The sequence below is a fragment of the Oncorhynchus masou genome, chromosome 29 (assembly GCF_036934945.1).
Source record: "Oncorhynchus masou masou isolate Uvic2021 chromosome 29, UVic_Omas_1.1, whole genome shotgun sequence".
NCBI lineage: Eukaryota > Metazoa > Chordata > Actinopteri > Salmoniformes > Salmonidae > Oncorhynchus > Oncorhynchus masou.
This window is the reverse complement of record NC_088240.1, coordinates 54,175,678-54,198,353: the sequence shown is the minus strand read 5'-3', so window position 1 is coordinate 54,198,353 and position 22,676 is coordinate 54,175,678. Positions and strand designations below refer to the sequence as shown.

Below are 22,676 nucleotides of genomic sequence, written 5' to 3'. Positions count from 1 at the left end.
TTAAAAAAACGTTTAAAAAACGAAATGTGCTTCTCCACATTTCTGCTGAAGTCTGGGTAAAAGATTGAACTGGATGTCACAAGACTGTTAACCCACTTAGCTAAAGCCCATAGGGATGAGATGAGGAAGTTAATGTAAAGGATGATGTACCGCTTGCTTATCGAGTACCGCTTCCCCCCTAATTCCGCTTATATCGAAAGTTGAACTCAGGACCTCAAACACATGTGACTGCCCATACAATAAAATATACAAAACATTTGAAGCTTTCCATCCCATCAGGCTATTAATCTTTTACTCCAATCAGGGTCACACAGAGTGTTTCTTGGTAGTCTTAAACAAATCTACTTTGAAACAAAAGTATACACCTCACACACATGGTTTTGTTCTTAAAAAAGACACCTGTACCATGTCGGATATAGAGTTGAAATGTAGTAAATAGAGTTTGTATTATAAGAACTATAACACAATTGTTTGACATAGAAACATCAGATTTTGTGGTATCCAACTTAGTCTTGTCACATTGCTGCAACTCCCCTACGGACTCAGGAGACGCGAAGGTCGAGAGCCATGCGTCCTCCGAAATATGACCCTGCCTGCTTAACCCTTAACCCACACTGCTTGCTGGGTTCAGAAGCCAGCCACACGAATGTGTCAGAGGAAACACTGTCCAAATGATGACCAAAGTCAGCTTGCAGACGCTCAGCCCACCACAAGGAGTCACTAGAGTATGATGAGACGAAAAACCCATCCGGTCAAACCCTCCACTACCCCGGATGACACTGGTCCAATTGGGTGCCGCCTCTTGGCTCTCCCGGGCCCGGCTGGCTGTAACACAGCCTGGGATTGAACATTTAACATTTACATTTAAGTCATTTAGCAGACGCTCTTATCCAGAGCGACTTACAAATTGGTGAATTCACCTTCTGACATCCAGTGGAACAGCCACTTTACAATAGTGCATCTAAATCATTAAGGGGGAGGGGGGGGGGGGGGGTGAGAAGGATTACTTATCCTATCCTAGGTATTCCTTGAAGAGGTGGGGTTTCAGGTGTCTCCGGAAGGTGGTGATTGACTCCGCTGTCCTGGCGTCGTGAGGGAGTTTGTTCCACCATTGGGGGGCCAGAGCAGCGAACAGTTTTGACTGGGCTGAGCGGGAACTGTACTTCCTCAGTGGTAGGGAGGCGAGCAGGCCAGAGGTGGATGAACGCAGTGCCCTTGTTTGGGTGTAGGGCCTGATCAGAGCCTGGAGGTACTGCGGTGCCGTTCCCCTCACAGCTCCGTAGGCAAGCACCATGGTCTTGTAGCGGATGCGAGCTTCAACTGGAAGCCAGTGGAGAGAGCGGAGGAGCGGGGTGACGTGAGAGAACTTGGGAAGGTTGAACACCAGACAGGCTGCGGCGTTCTGGATGAGTTGTAGGGGTTTGATGGCACAGGCAGGGAGCCCAGCCAACAGCGAGTTGCAGTAATCCAGACGGGAGATGACAAGTGCCTGGATTAGGACCTGCGCCGCTTCCTGTGTGAGGCAGGGGCGTACTCTGCGTATGTTGTAGAGCATGAACCTACAGGAACGGGCCACCGCCTTGATGTTAGTTGAGAACGACAGGGTGTTGTCCAGGATCACGCCAAGGTTCTTAGCGCTCTGGGAGGAGGAAACAATGGAGTTGTCAACCGTGATGGCGAGATCATGGAACGGGCAGTCCTTCCCCGGGAGGAAGAGCAGCTCCGTCTTGCCGAGGTTCAGCTTGAGGTGGTGATCCGTCATCCACACTGATATGTCTGCCAGACATGCAGAGATGCGATTCGCCACCTGGTCATCAGAAGGGGGAAAGGAGAAGATTAATTGTGTGTCGTCTGCATAGCAATGATAGGAGAGACCATGTGAGGTTATGACAGAGCCAAGTGACTTGGTGTATAGCGAGAATAGGAGAGGGCCTAGAACAGAGCCCTGGGGGACACCAGTGGTGAGAGCGCGTGGCGAGGAGACAGATTCTCGCCACGCCACCTGGTAGGAGCGACCTGTCAGGTAGGACGCAATCCAGCGTGGGCCGCGCCGGAGATGCCCAACTCGGAGAGGGTGGAGAGGAGGATCTGATGGTTCACAGTGTCGAAGGCAGCCGATAGGTCTAGAAGGATGAGAGCAGAGGAGAGAGAGTTAGCTTTAGCAGTGCGGAGCGCCTCCGTGATACAGAGAAGAGCAGTCTCAGTTGAATGACTAGTCTTGAAACCTGACTGATTTGGATCAAGAAGGTCATTCTGAGAGAGATAGCGGGAGAGCTGGCCAAGGACGGCACGTTCAAGAGTTTTGGAGAGAAAAGAAAGAAGGGATACTGGTCTGTAGTTGTTGACATCGGAGGGATCGAGTGTAGGTTTTTTCAGAAGGGGTGCAACTCTCGCTCTCTTGAAGACGGAAGGGACGTAGCCAGCGGTCAGGGATGAGTTGATGAGCGAGGTGAGGTAAGGGAGAAGGTCTCCGGAAATGGTCTGGAGAAGAGAGGAGGGGATAGGGTCAAGCGGGCAGGTTGTTGGGCGGCCGGCCGTCACAAGAAGCGAGATTTCATCTGGAGAGAGAGGGGAGAAAGAGGTCAGAGCACAGGGTAGGGCAGTGTGAGCAGAACCAGCGGTGTCGTTTGACTTAGCAAACGAGGATCGGATGTCGTCGACCTTCTTTTCAAAATGGTTGACGAAGTCATCTGCAGAGAGGGAGGAGGGGGGGGAGGGGGAGGAGGCTTCAGGAGGGAGGAGAAGGTGGCAAAGAGCTTCCTAGGGTTAGAGGCAGATGCTTGGAATTTAGAGTGGAAGAAAGTGGCTTTAGCAGCAGAGACAGAGGAGGAAAATGTAGAGAGGAGGGAGTGAAAGGATGCCAGGTCCGATGAACCCGAGGCTGTAGTGACTGCTCAGCATTGCAATGCAGTGCCGCTGCGCCCCTCGTAAGGCCAAGCGAAGGTATTTTTAAAGGAGCATTTGAGCACACTCATTCGGTTTGGCTAGCCGCCAGCCAAACTGAAGCATGCTGACTACTTTAGTTTCATGTCTCTGTCAAGGGTACTTGTCGATTCCCTGAGTTGACAAGGTAAAAATCTGTCATTCTGCCCCTGAACAAGGCAGTTAACCCACTGTTCCTCGGTAGACCGTCATTGTAAATTAGAATTTGTTCTTAACTAACGTGCCTAGTTAAATAAAGGTTAAATGTTTTTTTCAAAAAACATGACTGACTGGGTTAAGAGTTTGTTAGCCTGCGGAGCTAAGGCCTAGGCATTGATTCTGTGACTTGCGATGCTTGCGTGATGAGTAACTGGTTAGAGACCTGAAAAGTTACATTGTGTGGTGCACAGGAGACTTGGGTTAAAACCCCATCAGTCAAACTAATGTCTTCAGGTTGAAGGTAATAATGTTGCTCATCACGTGCATAGATCACAAATCCACCTCTGTTGCAGTCTCATTGGGGTACACAGAACCTTCTGCTTCTGTTTGCCATAGAAAGTGTTGTTGTGCAGTAGGCTTGAGTTTGAACCCACCTTGTGAGGATAACGGCACTGAGCCTTTTTCTAAAATGTTTTATGAGAATGGAGAACTCTATACATAATATTTCCAGATCCTTGATATTCTGACATGGCCATTGCAAAATGTAGATTTTTGTGGTCAATTAACAATTTCTTTGGATTTTGGGTCACTTGGGATTATTGACTTGCTGGAAGGTCCACCTCCGACCTAGTTTCAGCCTCCTTGCAGAGGCAACCAGGTTTTTTGGCAAAAATATCAGGGTACTAGGTAAAGTTCATGATGCTGTTGACCTTAACCATGGCCGCAGGACCAGTGGAAGTAAAATGGCCCCATTTTTAAAATCAGATCCACCACCATACTTTACAGTAGGTATAAGGCTATCCTCTATATTTGACGCCTATCTCACCACTGGTGTGCGTTGCCAAAAAGCTATATTTTCATGTCATCCAACAAATGTAAATGCATAGCATTTGATTAACGACATTGGATTGGAACGGGTGTTGTGGTCAGATGACATGAGGAATTATTATGGGGCCAAATAGCATTTCTTAACAATTTACATTTAAAGCATTAACGTGTGTGTACGCGCAATTATCTGTTACACGTACATGTCAGCACATACACACAACTAGGTCACATGGGGGAGAGGTGTGCCGTGAGGTGTTGCTGTATTTTTTTTAAGACCAGGTTTGCTGTTCACTGGCGCTATATATACGATGGAAGGCAGTTTCATGCATTCATGGCTCTGTATAATACTGTACGTTTCCGTGAATTTGTTCTGGACCTGGGGACCGCGAAAAGACCATTGGTGGCATGTCTGGTGGGTAAAGTGTGAGTGCCGTGTGTAAGTTGACTATGCAAACAATTTTTGGAATTTCCAACACAATGTTTCTTATAATAACAAGAAGAGACGCGGTCAGTCTTTCCTCAACTCGTAGCCAAGCGAGACTGGCATGCATAGTGTTAATATTAGCCCTCGGATTACAATGCGGCGCAAGACATGCGGCTCTGTTCTGCGCCAGCTGCAGTTTAACTAGGTCTTTCTTTGCAGCACTTGATCATATGACTGGACAATAATCAAGATAAGATAAAACCAGAGCGTGCAGGAATTGCATTGTGGAGTCTGCTGTGAAAAAAGCAGAGCATCTCTTTATTATTGGACAGACCTCTCCCCATCTTTACAACCTTTTGAATCTATGTTTTGACCATGACATTTTACAATCTAAGGTAACACCAATTCATTTAGTCTCCTCAACTTTTTCAACAGCCACACCATTCATTACCAGATTCAGCTGAGATCTAAAACTTACAGTTGAAGTCAAAAGTTTACATACACTTAGGTTGGAGTCATTAAAACTCGTTTTTCAACCACTCCACAAATTTCTTGTTAACAAACTATAGTTTTGGCAAGTTGGTTAGGACATCTACTTTGTGCATGACAAGTATTTTTTTCCAAAAATTGTTTACAGACAGATTATTTCACTTATGATTCACTGTATCACAATTCCAGTGGGTCAGAAGTTTGCATACACTAAGTTGACTGTGCCTTTTAAACAGCTTGGAAAATTCCAGAAAATTATGTCATGGCTTTGGAAGCTTCTGATAGGCTAATTGACATAATTTGAGTCAATTGGAGGTGTACCTGTGGATGTATTTCAAGGCCTACCTTCAAACTCAGTGTCTCTTTGCTTGACATCATGGGAAAATCAAAAGAAATCAGCCAAGACCTCAGAAAAACAATTGTAGACCTCCACAAGTCTGATTCATCCTTGGGAGCCATTTCCAAACGCCTGAAGGTACCACGTTCATCTGTACAAACAATAGTACGCAAGTATAAACATCATGGGACCACGCAGCCGTCATACCGCCCAGGAAGGCGACGTGTTCTGTCTCCTAGAGATGAAGGTGTGAAAAGTGCAAATTAATTCCAGAACAGCAGCAAAGGACCATGTGAAGATGCTGGAGGAAACCGGTACAAAAGTATCTATATCCACAGTAAAACGAGTCCTATATCGACATAACCCGAAAGGCCGCTCAGCAAGGAAGAATGGACAATGACCCCAAATGGACAATGACCCCAAGCATACTTCCAAAGTTGTGGCAAAATGGCTTAAGGACAACAAAGTCAAGGTATTGGAGTTGCCATCACAAAGCTCTGATGTCAATCCTATAGAAAATGTGTAGGCAGAACTGAAAAAGTGTGTGTGAGCAAGGAGGCCTACAAACCTGACTCAGCTCGGTCAGGAGGAATGGACCATAATTCACCCAACGTATTGTGGGAAGCTTGTGGAAGGCTATCTGAAATGTTTGACCCAAGTTAAACAATTTAAAGGAAATGCTACCAAATGTTAATTGAATGTAACTTGTGACCAACTGGGAATGTGATGAAAGAACAAAAATCTGAAATAAATCATTCTCTCTACTATTATTCTGACATTTCACATTCTTAAAGTATAGTGGTGATGCTAACTGACCTAAGTCAGGGAATTTTTACATAGTCTGTAAACAATTGTTGGACAAATTACTTGTGTCATGCACAAAGTAGATGTCCTAACTGACTTGCCAAACGATATTTTGTTGACAAGAAATTTGTGGAGTGGTTGAAAAACAAGTTGTAATGACTCCAACCTAAGTGTATGTAAACTTCCGTGTGTGTGTGTGTGTACCTCTCTTTGCTAAAACTGGGAATTATAGTTTGTAGACTTGATACACATGCAAAGAATTCCATTATTTATAATTTTGAAACTGATATAGAATTGAAATATGAACCTAATTTGAAATCTGAATGCAATATTTATTCAATTCAGTTTCAAATGAAAATAAGTTACATTTATGAATTAAACCATTCCATCTGTTCATTACAAATTCAATATCTATATACAAAAGAAGAAAAATGGATTTCAAATCATTTCTGTTGACACTTTTTAATCGCTCCATAAACTTCTTGTAGGCCCCACTACAAAGATGAACTTATTTCAGTCTGTGACCAGTGCCTTGGACAACACTCTCGCCAGCGACCCCACCGCAGGTAATAAAACTGGTCTGGATTTAATGTGTTCATGTATTCATCAATGTTTTGGAGGATATCCGTGAATAAGACATGCCATTTAGAAATGTTAGGCCTATGTGTTACTGTGTCAATCAATATGAGATGTACCTGTATCTGTACTTCAGTCATCTTTGGGGAAGATGTCGCCTTTGGTGGAGTATTTCGTTGCACCGTGGGTCTCCGAGACAAATATGGTAAGAGGCTGAATACTTTCCCCTTACCATTTTGGACAAATGTCAGTATGTTTGTGTATGTTTGTGCTGATTTTAATATTAATGACATTGTGATACCACCAGATGGCAGCAGAGAACCATTTTCATGCATACACCTATTGGTCAAAACTCCAAAAATTGTGTGATAGTCCTGCTATAGCTATGCTTGCTTACAAATGTTGATTGCAAGGAGACACATTTTCGATAGAAACTTGATTTTAATAATAATCGCGTCATTTTTTCATATAGTAGTAATCATTCTTGCACACTTGAATTCCTCTTTTATTATCCTAATATGAAATTATTTTTTAGAGTGGATTAACTAGTGCGGGTGTACTGCTGTTACAAATGTGCAGGTTTTGGCTAGGTGTAAATATATGATTAGATTTTCGAAAAGCCAATACTCATCTCCCTCTTTGTGCTTTCTTTTGTTGTATTTGACGTCAGATGTGTTGACCTTCTGTTAGGGATCATTATTTTAATCTCATCTAGGTAGGTAGATGGCGGAGAGGGATTTTTTTTTAATCCCCCTCTCTCTCTACCATTATACCACATGCAGCTTTATGGGAAGTATGCTAATCTCTATTTGTGTGGCCGACTGACTCATTCACCCCAGTGATGCATTAGTCCGCCACTGAGTAGCGTGCGCACAGGAAGTGTCTCCTGCGCCGTCCACCTGGAAACGACTAGCCACTTCGACCTCGGTCTTTCTATTTCTCCTAAATGAAAATTAGTCCGTCATGAATGAGTAGCCAATGGATGCCTCAAACGCGTGCGAGGTCAGTGCATATTCATCTAATGTGAGCTCCAAAAGTATTGGGACATTGACACAATATTTGTGGAACCAAAAGTATTGGGACAAATTCACCTATGTGTTTTAAAGTAGTCAAAATATGTTGTATTTGGTCCCATATTCCTCGCACAACAATGATTAAATCAAGCTTGTGACTCCTACATTTGCTGTTTTGTTTTGCTTGTATTTCAGATTAGTTTGTGCCCAATTGAAATGAACGGTAAATAATGTATTGCGTCATTTTGGATTCACTTTTTTTTATTTTTTTAAATTGTAAGTAAGAATAGAATGTTTATGAACACTTCCACGTTAAAATGAGTGAGAATGTTACAGATGCAAAAATATCATATCCCACAAAAAAAAAATGTTTTACCTCTTATTGTAATCGTGATAGGTTAGCATGTGTGGTGTGTATGATATATTTGTGCGTCTGTAACATTCTCACTCATCCTTATTCACGATTCACTCAGGCCCATCCGTAATCATGGTAGCATCCACATTCACGTAGAAGTGACTCCAGAATGACATCATACAGCATCTGTAACGCAACCAAAAACCAACAGAAAATGCAATCCAACCACTTTGCAGAGTCACAAGCTTTGATGTCGGTCATTGCGTGCTCGGAGTATAGCTCAAATACTCAACATTGAACTACTTTAATACACAAGTGAATTTGTGGGCCCCTAAAATAGGGAGGCTGTAAAAGTGCTGTAATTTCTAAACGGTTCACCCGATACGGATGAAAAGACACTCAAATTAAAGCTGACAGTCTGCACTTCAACATAGTCATTGTATCATTTCAAAGCCAACGTTCTGGAGTACAGAGCCAAAACAACAAAACAATTGTCACTGTCCCAATACGTTTGGAGCTCACTGTGTCACTCGTTGACCACCCGATGTATTTGTTTACTCTGGCTGTGTTTTACAAGTACACAAGATTCTGATTGGACTGTGATGGTTTGGCCTAATTATTAATTTATGAGGGCTTGTGATGCTCAAATGGTGTCCGGTCTGTGGTGAGAGGAGGGCGCTTGAGGTCAGGTCTCCCTGGACGGGACAGAAACGAGGTTCGGAGGGATCAAAGACAGAAAATACTTGCTTCTTAGCAATTAAACAAAGCAAGAGAACCAAAATAACATTCCTCCCCAAATGTAGAGCCCCAGTCCTGCGGCTCACTGTCAAGATTATAGAGTGGAGGATGGAAAAATAGTTTTTGTGTTTATTTTTCAGACGAGGGCTTTTTAGTGCGTCACAGCCGACTTTGCTCCAGTTGAGGAGGAATCCTCTGTCTCTGTGTGTCACTTCACTTATTTTAAGTCCAGGTGCTATTTTAAGGAGACACTGCAATGATTAAACACACTTATGAAGCAAGTGTTGGTTAGGTGGGGGGTGACTGACATACCTTGTCATCTACCATGTGCCCTGGCTCTATTACACTGTGTTTTGCTTGGATTTCATCCCTAATTGAAAATGAATGAGTGGATGTTTTTGAAGAAATTAGTCAGAAATAAACAGCACAAACTCTCTCTGTTGGTTTGATATGTGTGTGCTCTTATTTGTCGTCATCAGCCCCCTTGGTAAATGATAGCTGAGTAACCCTCTCCCCTCCTCTTTCTCTCTCCAGGTAAAGACCGTGTGTTCAACACTCCTCTGTGTGAGCAAGGCATCGTAGGATTTGGAATCGGTGCGGCGGTTGCCGGCGCCACAGCCATCGCTGAGATCCAGTTTGCCGACTACATTTACCCTGCCTTCGACCAGGTGAGCCAGTCTGTCTGCTCTTTGTGCATAAAGTGTCATTTCTCAGTCACTTGTTTGCCTGTTTGATTACACAGATGGTTTTATTTGTTGTCATCATAGCCCAGCCTCTCGTGTGACGGGAACAGATTTGATCAGGGACTACTGGAATCCATTTCCCATTTCTGCTTCTCTCGTTCATAGGTGTTTTCACCCACCAACAAACACCTGCCTCATTTGCATCCATGTCAATCTTGTGTTATTAGTGTAAATATAATATTTTCTCTAGTGAGTTCTCTGCTCACATGTGATTAGGTTTTCACACAATCAAGCTGTAATCAAACGCTGTCAAAAAAAGCAAAGCATTTATAACTGAGATGCAATTTGGCCAGATGCCAACCACACATTAGCTTTTAACACTCTGCTGACGCATTTCTGCTATAAATAGCACACACACACACACACACACACACACACACACACACACACACACACACACACACACACACACTACTCTCCTCTCTCTCTTTCCAAAATGGCCCCCAGAGATGCATAAAATCAAGAAAGAATTGTCAACCTGAATATTGGATGAAATAGAGCCTTGGACACCATCAGTGGAAGGGTCAGGTTCTGTCAACCGTGAATATGTACAGTGCCTTGCGAAAGTATTCGGCCCCCTTGACCTTTGCGACCTTTTGCCACATTTCAGGCTTCAAACATAAAGATATAAAACTGTATTTTCTGGTGAAGAATCAACAACAAGTGGGACACAATCATGAAGTGGAACGACATTTATTGGATATTTCAAACTTTTTTAACAAATCAAAAACTGAAAAATTGGGCGTGCAAAATTATTCAGCCCCCTTAAGTTAATACTTTGTATCGCCACCTTTTGCTGCGATTACAGCTGTAAGTCGCTTGGGGTATGTCTCTATCAGTTTTGCACATCGAGAGACTGAAATTTTTTCCCATTCCTCCTTGCAAAACAGCTCGAGCTCAGTGAGGTTGGATGGAGAGCATTTGTAAACAGCAGTTTTCAGTTCTTTCCACAGATTCTCGATTGGATTCAGGTCTGGACTTTGACTTGGCCATTCTAACACCTGGATGTTTATTTTTTAACCATTCCATTGTAGATTTTGCTTTATGTTTTGGATCATTGTCTTGTTGGAAGACAAATCTCCGACCCAGTCTCAGGTCTTTTGCAGACTCAGAATCAGGTTTTCTTCCAGAATGGTCCTGTATTTGGCTCCATCCATCTTCCCATCAATTTTAACCATCTTCCCTGTCCCTGCTGAAGAAAAGCAGGCCCAAACCATGATGCTGCCATCACCATGTTTGACAGTGGGGATGTTGTGTTCAGGGTGATGAGCTGTGTTGCTTTTACGCCAAACATAACGTTTTGCATTGTTGCCAAAAAGTTCAATTTTGGTTTCATCTGACCAGAGCACATTCTTCCACATGTTTGGTGTGTCTCCCAGGTGGCTTGTGGCAAACTTTAAACAACACTTTTTATGGATTTCTTTAAGAAATGGCTTTCTTCTTGCCACACTTCCATAAAGGCCATATTTGTGCAATATACGACTGATTGTTGTCCTATGGACAGAGTCTCCCACCTCAGCTGTAGATCTCTGCAGTTCATCCAGAGTGATCATGGGCCTCTTGGCTGCATCTCTGATCAGTCTTCTCCTTGTATTGCACATTGCTCCTTGGGATGTTTAAAACTTGGGAAATCTTTTTGTATCCAAATCCGGCTTTAAACTTCTTCACAACAGTATCTCGGACCTGCCTGGTGTGTTCCTTGTTCTTCATGATGCTCTCTGCGCTTTTAACGGACCTCTGAGACTATAACAGTGTAGGTACATTTATACGGAGACTTGATTACACACAGGTGGATTGTATTTATCATCATTAGTCATTTAGGTCAACATTGGATCGTTCAGAGATCCTCACTGAACTTCTGGAGAGAGTTTGCTGCACTGAAAGTAAAGGGGCTGAATAATTTTGCACGCCCAATTTTTCAGTTTTTGATTTGTTAAAAAAGTTTGAAATATCCAATAAATGTCGTTCCACTTCATGATTGTGTCCCACTTGTTGTTGATTCTTCACAAAAAAATACAGTTTTATATCTTTATGTTTGAAGCCTGAAATGTGGCAAAAGGTCGCAAAGTTCAAGGGGGCCGAATACTTTCGCAAGGCACTGTAAGTGGAAAAGGGTTCTGAAATCCGGTTCCGAGGTACTTTATATGATCGTCGGAATGTATTGGCAAGTAATATATTAACTACAGACCAAAAAGACCCCTCAGAACCTGTTGTCTTTAATAGTTTTTCGTGGTGGGTAAGGTCAACTGTTGTGTGGTAATATTTGATATACAGTGGGGGCAAAAAAGTATTTAGTCAGCCACCAATTGTGCAGGTCTCCCACTTAAAAAGATGAGAGGCCTGTAATTTTCATCATAGGTACACTTCAACTATGACAGACAATGAGAATTTATTTGCAAATTATGTTGGAAAATAAGTATTTGGTCAATAACAAAAGTTTATCTCAATACTTTGTTATATACCCTTTGTTGGCAATGACAGAGGTCAAACGTTTTCTGTAAGTCTTCACAAGGTTTTCACACACTGTTGCTGGTATTTTGGCCCATTCCTCCATGCAGATCTCTAGAGCAGTGATGTTTTGGGGCTGTTGCAGGGCAACATGGACTTTAAACTCCCTCCAAAGATTTTCCATGGGGCTGAGATCTGGAGACTAGCTAGGCCACTCCAGGACCTGGAAATGCTTCTTACGAAGCCACTCCTTCGTTGCCCGGGCGGTGTGTTTGGGATCATTGTCATGCTGAAAGACCCAGCCACGTTTCATCTTCAATGCCTTGCTGATGGAAGGAGGTTTTCACTCAAAATCTCACGATACATAGCCCCATTCATTCTTTCCTTTACACGGATCAGTCGTCCTGGTCCCTTTGCAGAAAAACAGCCCCAAAGCATGTTGTTTCCACCCCCATGCTTCACAGTAGGTATGGTGTTTTTTGGATGCAACTCAGCATTCTTTGTCCTCAAAACACGACGAGTTGAGTTTTTACCAAAAAATTATATTTTGGTTTCTTCTGACCATATGACATTCTCCCAATCTTCTTCTGGGCCATCCACATGCTTTCTAGCAAACTTCAGACGGGCCTGGACATGTACTGGCTTAAGCAGGGGGACACGTCTGGCACTGCAGGATATGAGTACCTGGCGGCATAGTGTGTTACTGATGGTAGGCTTTGTTACTTTGGTCCCAGCTCTCTGCAGGTCATTCACTAGGTCCCCCTGTGTGGTTCTGGGATTTTTGCTCACTGTTCTTGTGATCATTTTGACCCCACGGGGTGAGATCTTGCGTGGAGCCCCAGATTGAGGGAGATTATCAGTGGTCTTGTATGTCTTCCATTTCCTAATAATTGCTCCCACAGTTGATTTCTTCAAACCAAGCTGCTTACCTATTGCAGATTCAGTCTTCCCAGCCTGGTGCAGGTCTACAATTTTGTTTCTGGTGTCCTTTGACAGCAGCTCTTTGTTCTTGGCCATAGTGTAGTTTGGAGTGTGACTGTTTGTGGACAGGTGTCTTTTATACTGATAACAAATTCAAACAGGTGCCATTAATACAGGTAAAGAGTGGACAGAGGAGCCTCTTAAAGAAGTTGTTACAGGTCTGTGAGAGCCAGAAATCTTGCAGGTTTGAAGGTGACCAAATGCTTATTTTCCACCATAATTTGCCAATAAATTCATAAAAAATCCTACAATGTGATTTTCAGGATTTTTTTTCCTCCAATTTTGTCTGTCATAGTTGAAGTGTACCTATGATGAAAATTACAGGCCTCATCTTTTTAAGTGGGAGAACTTGCACAATTGGTGGCTGACTAAATACTTTTTTGCCCCACTTTAAGTATTTACTAGAGGTCGACCAATTTGTATTATTTTTCAATATCGATAATTGGAGGACCAAAAAAATCCAACACCGATTTACCGGCCAATTTTTATATAGATAGATAGATAGATAGATAGATATATTTGTAATAATGACAATTATGACAATACTGAATGAACAATGAACAATTTTTTTTGATACATAAATAAATTCAATTTAGTCTCAAATAAATAATGAAACTTGTTCCATTTGGTTTAAATAATGCAATAACACTGTTGGAGAATAAAGTAAAAGTGCAATATGTGCCATGTAAAAAAGCTATTGTCTAAGTTGAGAACATATGAAGCTGGTGGTTCCTCTAACATGAGTCTTCAATATTCCCAGTTAAGAAGTTTTAGGTTGTAGTTATTATAGGAATTATGACGCGTCGACTATTTCTCTCTATACCATTTGTATTTCATATATCTTTGACTATTGGATGTTCTTATAGGCACTTTAGTATTGCCAGCCTAATCTTGGGAATTGATAGGCTTGAAGTCATAAACAGCGCTGTGCAGCAAGCATTGCTAAGAGCTGCTGGCAAACTCAGTAAAGTGCTGTTTGAATGAATGCTTACGGGCCTGCTACTGCTCTATCAAATCATGGACTTAGTTATAATATAAGTAACACACAGAAATACGAGCCTTGTGGTCATTAATACGGTCAAATCCGGAAACTATCATTTGAAAAAGAAAAAGTTTATTCTTTCAGTGAAATACGGAACTGTTACGTATTTTATCGAATGGGTGGCAACCGTAAGTCTAAATATTGCTGTTACATTGCACAACCTTCAATGTTATGTCATAATTTTGTAAAGTTTTGGCAAATGAATTGGTCTTTGTTAGGAAGAAATGGTCTTCACACAGTTCGCAACAAGCCAGCCGCCCAAACTGCTGCGTATACCCTGACTCTGCTTGCACTGAACGCAAGAGAAGTGACACAATTTCCCTAGTCAATATTGCCTGCTATCAAATTTCTTTTAACTAAATATGCAGGTTTAAATAAACTTCTGTGTATTGATTTTAAGAAAGGCATTGATGTTTATGGTTAGGTACATTTGTGCAACGATTGTTTTTTTCGCGAATGTGCTTTTGTTAAATCATCACCTTTTGGAAAAGTTGAAGTAGGCTGTGATTCGATGATAAATTAACAGGCACCTCTTTGATTATATGCAACGCAGGACAAGCGAGTTAACCTAGTAATATCATCAACCATGTGTAGTTTACTAGTGATTAGGTGAAGATTGATTGATTGTTTTTTAATAAAATAAGTTTAATGCTAGCTAGCAACTTACCTTGGCTCCTTGCAGCCACAAGGTTCTTTTGATGCTGCACTCACGTAACAGGTGGTCAGCCTGCCATGCAGTCTCCTTGAGGATTACAATGTAATCGGCCATAAGAGCTTCCATAAAGGCCGATATACGATTGTTATGAAAGCCCGGCCATGCCGATTAATCGGTTGGCCTCTAGTATTTGCTGTGCATTTGGAAAGTATTCAGACCCCTTCACTTTTTCCACATTTTATGTTGCAGCCTTATTATAAAATGGATAAAATATATATTTTTCCTCATCAATCTACACACAATACCCCATAATGACAAAGCAAAAACACGCCTTTAGACATTTTTGCAAACGTATAAAAAAACAAATACATTAGTATTCATGCCCTTTGCTATGAGACTCAAAATTGTGCACAAATGCACCCTGTTTCCATTGGTCATCCTTGAGTTCTTTTAACAACTTGGAGTCCACTTGTGGTAAATTCAATTGATTGGACATGATTTGGAAAGGCGCACACACACCTGTCTATATAAGGTCCCACAGTTGGCAGCACATATCAGAGCAAAAACCAAGCCATGATGTTGAAGGAATTGTCCGTAGAGTTCCGAGCTTCCTGGGAAAGGGTACCAAAAAATGTCTGCACCATTGAAGGTCCCCAAGAACACAGTGGCCTCCATCATTCTTAGAGCTGGCTGCCCGGCCAAACTGAGGAATCGTTGAAGGGCCTTGGTCAGGGAGGTGACCAAGAACCCAATGGTCACTCTGACAACGCTCCAGAGTTCCTCTGTGGAGATGGGAGAACCTTCCAGAAGGATAACCATCTCTGTAGTGCTCCAACAATCAGGCCTTTATGGTAGTGTAGTAAAAGGAACATGACAGCCCGCTTGCAGTTTGCCAAAATGCACCTAAAGGACTCCGACTATGAGAAATAAGATTCTCTGGTTTGATGAAAGCAAAATGTAACTCTTTGGCCTGAATGCCAAGCGTCACCTCTGGAGGAAACCTGGCGCCATCCCTACGGTGAAGCATGGTGGTGTCAGCATCATGCTGTAGGGATGTTTTTCTGCGGCAGGGACTGGGAAACTAGTCTGGATCGACCGAAAGATGAACGAAGTAAAATACAGAGAGAACCTTGATGAAAACCTGCTCAGGAGCTTAGGCTGCGGCGACGGTTCACCTTCCAACAGGACAACAACCCTAAGTACATAGCCAAGGCAATGCATGAGTGGCTTCGGGACGAGTCTGTGAATGTCTTTGAGTGGCCCAGTCAGAGCTCGGACTTGAACCTGATCGAACATCTCTGGAGAGACCTGAAAATAGCTGTGCAGTGACGCTCCCCATCCAACCTGACAGAGCTTGAGAGGATCTGCAGAGATGAGTGTGAGAAACTCCCCAAATACAGGTGTGTCAAGCTTGTAGCGTTATACCCAAGAAGGCCGGCTGTAATCGCTGCCAAAGGTGCCTCAACAAAGTACTGAGTAAAGGGAATACTGAATACTTACATAAATGTGATATTAATGTTTTAATACATTTGCAAAAAATGTTGTTGCTAATTGTTGCTTTGTCGTTATTGGATATTGTGTGTCACATTGCCACCCAGACTACTTACATTGACCTCCCCCCCCCCCCTGTTTTTACACTGCTGCTACTTACTGTTTTATTATCTATTGATAGTTACTTTACCCCTACCTAAATGTACAAATGACCTCAACTAACCTTTACCCCCATACATTGACTCAGTACCAGTATCCCCTGTATATAGCCTCCTTATTTTGTTGAAACTTTTTATTCTTTATTTTAGTTTATTTAGAGTATATTTTCTCGACTCTTTTTTTTCAACTGAGTTGTTGGTTAAGGGCTTGCATTTCACGGTGAGGTCTACACCTGTATGTTCGGCGCACGTGACAATACAGTTTGATTTGAGATCGATGAGGGGGGGTATTTTAATATATTTTAGAATAAGGCTGTAGCGTAACAAAATGTGGAGACAGTCAATGGGTCTGAATACTTTCTGAATGCATTGTGAATATACTCAGTGTACAAAACATTAAGAACACCATATATTGGGTTGCCCTCAGAACAGACTCAATTTGTCGAGACATGGAATCTACAAGATGACAAGCGTTCCACAGGGATGCTGGCCCATGTTTACTCCAATGCTTCCCACACTTGTGTCAAGTTGGCTGGATGTCCTTTTTGGTGGTGGACTATTCTTGATACACACTGGAAGCTGTTGAGCATGAAAAACCCAGCAGCGTTGCAGTTCTTGACACAAACTGATGCACCTGGCAATTACTACCATACTGCGTTCAGAGGCACTTAAATACTTTCTCACCCATTCACCCTCTGAATGGCGCACACAAACAATTCATGTCTCAAGGCTTAAAAATATGTTTTTAACTTGTCCCCTTCATCTACACTGATTTTGAAGTGGACAAGTGACATCAATAAGGGGTTGATCATAGCTTTCACCTGTGTTCACTTCGTCAGTCTGTCATGGAAAGAGCAGGTGTTCTCAATGTTTACTTCACATGTGACCTGTATTAAGACAATGCTATTGGCCTAATTCAAGTCTTTATCTGTCTCCGTTTAACATTTATTGTGAAATCAAGTATTATGGAATGGTCCTGAACTCATGATAAGCGAAATATGAAAGCAAGTATTATTTAATAGCTTTGTAAAATGAATAGATTCACATACAAGGCAGTACTGACATTAACAAAACATAATTCTAGTCATATACATCTTAAGGTTAACTAGCTTACGATACAAAGCGTGAACTAATCAGACCTACTCAGGGCATTGGCCTTGGCAGCTCACAAAATAAAAATGTCCATACAACCTATTTCCATGGGCAGGAAACAGGAGAAGAGCAAGAACAACAGACCTTCATCCCATTTATTACCAGATCTATTCAAAACTCAATTGTTGACCAACCCGCAGACTCAACCAATGGTAGTAAAACTAAGATATCGCATCAAACCAGCCAACATCCTCTAGGAAGTGGGTCTATGTGTGATGACCTGAGGGGGTGGGCTGGCAAGGACAATTTAATACAGTGTCGACAGAGGTCATTCTGAGCAACTACAAGTAACCATAGAGATCAGACATCCATGTACATGTCATCTCAGTTGAATATAGAATAACACTATTGCAGCCATGTTTGGTACCTTACACACATTTCTGTAGTCAATTCTCTGGTTTCTGTTGGAGAGGTTTGGCCCGTCTTAGGTGGGAAGGGTGTACTGGTCCTCGGGCATGGTCTTTTTGTGTTTTGCTGAGCCATTTGCCATGCAGCCGAAGGTGACAGAGAGCCATAAATTAGGGCCGAGCCTACACAATCGTGTTGTCTTAATGTTGTGGGAGACTGAGGTATTGTTATGTCTCGCTCTGACTATTATTATTCATGTATCACGGTCTGTCTGTTTTCAGATTGTAAACGAAGCAGCCAAGTACCGCTATCGCTCCGGCAACCTATTTGACTGCGGGAACCTCACCATCCGGGCGCCGTGGGGCTGCGTGGGCCACGGCTCGCTCTACCATTCCCAGAGTCCAGAGGCCTTCTTCGCCCACTGCCCAGGCATCAAGGTTTGACACTCATCCCTATCATCCCTTGCGTACCAGTTGAATAGTATGGTCTGTGTGGGTACAGAAACCCCCTATTTGCACTACTAAGTCGAGGCATGCTGTACTGTTGTCCTGGGTACACTCCCTTAATAGTTGCTGGAAACGTGCAGAAAAGGGACAACGTTATGGGAAAATGTCCGAGCAGTACAGTTCAGGTTGGCACGATGGTGTGAAAGGGTAATGTACTATGTGTTTCACTCCAGGTTGTAATACCCAGAGGTCCGGTCCAGTGTAAGGGACTGCTGCTGTCCTGCATCGCAGATCAGAACCCCTGCATATTCTTCGAGCCCAAGATCCTCTACAGAGCAGCAGGTGAGTGAAGGAGCCAATCTGACCCAGGTGATGTGTGTTTGTAGGCGAGGTGCGTTTACAACAACATGTCTATGCTCAGTTTCCTCAAGCATTCTCAATGGCCTTTTGTCAGCCTTTTCGTCTCCTTGGTGACACATGGCTTGTTATTTTTTTGTTTGAGAACAGAACGGCAAACAAACTATGCCCTGTCCGCTTGGCTCTGGACTGAGTGTGAGTGAGTTCACCAGATTCAATCGCAAGTGTGAACCAGCTGGTCCAAATGGGCCATAGCCTGCTGACAGCCTGTGCCCTGTCCTCTGGTTGGCTGTCCTCTCTGGCCTCGGGCGCCTGCCTCTGGCCTACATCGTTTTTTCGACCTTTAGAGCAGGGATAGATGGCCTTCACAACTGAATGGCCTCTTATTAACCCTCTCAACCAAGCCTCTAATTTCCACACATTGATAGCTTTGGGTGATAAGAGTCAAATAAATCAAGTTGTGAGATACTCAAACTGACTTTTTGAGAGACTGTTTTTGAGAGACTGTTTTTGAGAGACTGTTTTGATTAGAAAGTGATTATGCCCAGAACATTATTTTTCATCTCCGGTATTGAAACCACTCTGTCCAAACAAGCCTTATGTCCGTCTTTACCTCCGTCTCTTCTGAGATTGTGTTAAACTCTGTTTAATCAAATCTCCCTTTACCATACAGGGCTCTACATACAGGGCTGCCCGCTGGCCTAGGATGTTTTGGAGACCGTCCGGGCCAGTCAATCATCTACGTCAGTGGGCCAGTGAAAGAAATATTGTAAAAAATGCTATTTTCAATCGACACAATTGATGAAGAAACGGACACATATCCCGAAGCTGTTACTTCATTATGTCGGTTATTTATGACATGCACGCCACACTCAGCCTAGAGGAGTAATCTGTCTGGTAGTAAGAGCATGCAGCTCTCAACTGGTAGTCGTTTAAAGCAGCTCACAGAATGAATATGGCAAGACAGCCTGTGTGACTAACACTTTGCTCCATCATGGTATGCACGACACACAGACACAGACAGAAACAAACAGAACAAACCGGTTCCATGATGAAGCTCCACCAGAAATTAATTTTAGAAAAGATTTCCCTTTACTTAGCCTCTGCTCAGGTTTTCAACAATATTACCCTGACCTGTTCACCGGACGTGCTACCTGTCCCAGACCTGCTTTTTTCAACTCTCTAGAGACAGCAGGATTGGTAGAGATACTCTTACTGATCGGCTATGAAAAGCCAACTGACATTTACTCTTGAGGTGCTAACTTGCTGCACCCTCAACAACTACTGTGATTATTATTATTTGACCATGCTGGTCATTTATGAACATTTGAACATCTTGGCCATGTTCTGTTATAATCTCCACCCGGCACAGCCAGAAGAGGACTGGCCACCCTTCATAGCCTGGTTCCTCTCTAGGTTTCTTCCTAGGTGTTGGCCTTTCTAGGGAGTTTTTCCTAGCCACCGTGCTTCTACACCTGCATTGCATGCTGTTTGGGGTTTTAGGCTGGGTTTCTGCACAGCACTTTGAGATATCAGCTGATGTAAGAAGGGCCATACTATATAAATAGATTTGATTATCTTTCGTCATGATTCGTCCAGTTGTAGCATGTGATTTCACACTGTAGCCCAATGGTGGTTTTAGCTGAGGTTTTTGTTACACATTTATTTAAAAAATAATAATCTGAGATGGGCAATAGGGAGCGACGCCATCGTATATCATGTACATAGTCACGATAGGACAAAGGTTGACATGGCCCAATCCTACATGGTGTAACAAAGTAAACAGAGAGGCAACACACAATAGGCAGTAGTTATATGACTAACTATGAATAACAGTATACGCGTCACGCAACTCACTTGGTGCACGCACACCATCCCACAAGTCCATGGAGATATATGGAGGAGTCCAGTTGTGTTGGGCAGGGCTGAGGTGCAGGAGTTTGCTTGAAGGAGACTGTGTAGTGTGAGACCTGGAGAGTCAGAAGGGTGTCCGGCCCCCTAGCAACTGACCTAGCTACTTGGTTGGCAACCAATCAGGGCCGGGTCAGAGAGTTTGAGAGGTCAGTTTATGGTACCCATAGACTTTCAGACACCACTCCTGGTTGGATGGGGAGTGGAGTGTGCAATTTTTGAAAGGGTTGTTAGGTGCTGATAAGAGGCACTGTTAGGGAACTTCAGTGACTTTTGCAGTTTGGAGAACTGGAAGGCCAAAGGAGGTGTTGGCTTTGGGGATGACCAGTGAAATGTACCTGCTGGAGCGTGTGCTACGGCTGAGTGTTGCTATGGTGACCAGTGAGCTGAGATAAGGCGGGGCATTACCTTGCAAAGACTTATAGTTGACCTGGAGCCAGTGGGTTTGGCGATGAATATGTAGCGGGAGTCAGCCAACAGCATACAGGTCGCAGTGGTGGGTAGTATATGGGGCTTTGGTGACAGACTGCATCCAGTTTGCTGAGTAGAGTGTTGGAGGCTATTTTGTAAATTACATTGCAGAAGTCAGGATCGGTAGGATAGTCAGTTTTACGAGGGTATGTTAAGCAGCATAAGTGAAGGAGGCTTTGTTGCGAAATAGGAATCCAATTCTAGATTTCATTTTAGATTGGAAATGTTTAATGTGAGTCTGGAAGGAGAGTTTACAGTATTTGTAGTTGTCCACGTATTCTAAGTCATTGCCGTCCAGAGAAGTGATGCTAGATGGAGGGGGGTGGGGGCAGCGATCGGTTGAAGAGCATGCATTTAGTTTACCCTTGCATTTAAAGAGCAGTTGGAGGCCACGGAAGGAGTGTTGCATGGAATTGAAGCTCGTCTGGAGGTTTGTTAACACAGTGGCCAAAGAAGGGCCTGAAGTATACAGACTGGTGTCGTCTGCATAGAGGTGGATCAGAGAATCACCAGCAGCAAGAGCGACATCATTGATATATACAGAACACTATGCAACATTCTTCCAAATGCGTATAGCTATGCTGTCATCAATGTGCATTTTATGATGTAGTCATTAGGTTAGCGTGAGTGTATGCTTCCAAGTTGTAGAATATAGGATGTGGCAGTGTTGACTCATTTTGCACCTCTGACATTTCTATGCATGTCTGAAGTGTTATTGCCTCAAGTGCAGGGGTCTCCAATTACATTCAACCCAGGGTTGATATTTCCTTGAGGGGATGGTCGGAGGGTGAGAATATAGTTTTAAATAATGTCTCCACTGCAAATTGACCGCAAGAATCCCAAACAGATATAGTATTTGACAGAAACAATTATTTCCAACCTTGTTTACATTGCGATACGATCACATTTGCCTCTGTAATTATGCGTGGGAATAGTCGTGAACTTCCTAAATTAAAATAACTCTGATTTTCCTGGTGATTTTAGTCTTTATGTCCAAAGACAAATATATTTTATATTTGCTCAAAGAACTTGGGGGGGGGGTCAAATTTGGCCTGTGGGCAGCCTATTGGAAAACCCAGCTCTAGTCAGACAGTAAAATGGTGAGGTGAACTGTTAGTCACAGTAATATGGTTTAACAATCAAGTTGAATTCCACCTCTTTAGGGCCTGCAAGGATATGATGTTTCAGTTTTGCAATGTTCTAGGCACAGAAAATCAGTTGCCACATTTATTTTTCCACTCCTTATCTTTATTTTGGATGTCAAATTGTGTTTGATGCTTCTCAGGAAGTCAAGAGCAGCCTTTCTTTCCTACTGCAGAGTAAATCATGAGTCATGGCACTTACTGTCTGTCTCTCAAAATGTGAATGAAGTAACGCCAGTTATATCCTTCAACAAAACCCTAAATCTTTTTTTTTCTGTAGGGTTTGTTGTTTCATTTTCAGATGGACTAAACCCAGTTACTTGGAAGTACAGTGGGGTATGCAGGTCCACATTGTGTACAGTGTCTATGGCTCAATGAGACAATCAAACTATGTCAGAGAGGGAGAGATTCTGTGTGTTTCTGTGAGGAGAAAGACTCACTCTTGTCTGACTGTAATAGTTCCATGGTTTACCACCTAATGGATATTTCTCTCCTCTTCTCAAAATATCTTCTAGCTATGTTTCCCATAGCGAAATGACTACATCCACCCCCCCAACAATCGCTCGTCTGTTTCCCACAGGGCTCTGAGAACTGGTAGCAGTTAGGGAATGACTTTAATTTCCGAAAAGTGCAGAAAGCACTACCTCGTGCCGGGTCCTAATCCCTCTGAGCGATGCTTGTTTGGA

The 22,676-nt window shown here is 42.9% G+C and overlaps 1 protein-coding gene across 1 annotated transcript in view; it reads left to right on the top strand.

Moving 5' to 3' along the window:
* LOC135520013 (2-oxoisovalerate dehydrogenase subunit beta, mitochondrial-like) overlaps positions 1-22,676 on the top strand; it is a 94,277-nt gene that overhangs the window by 7,729 nt on the left and 63,872 nt on the right. Inside the window, exons 2-6 of the mRNA XM_064945319.1 lie at positions 6,452-6,529; positions 6,676-6,744; positions 9,180-9,313; positions 17,945-18,100; positions 18,343-18,451. Of these exons, the coding sequence (XP_064801391.1) occupies positions 6,452-6,529; positions 6,676-6,744; positions 9,180-9,313; positions 17,945-18,100; positions 18,343-18,451 (546 nt within the window). The remainder of the gene's footprint in view (positions 1-6,451; positions 6,530-6,675; positions 6,745-9,179; positions 9,314-17,944; positions 18,101-18,342; positions 18,452-22,676) is intronic.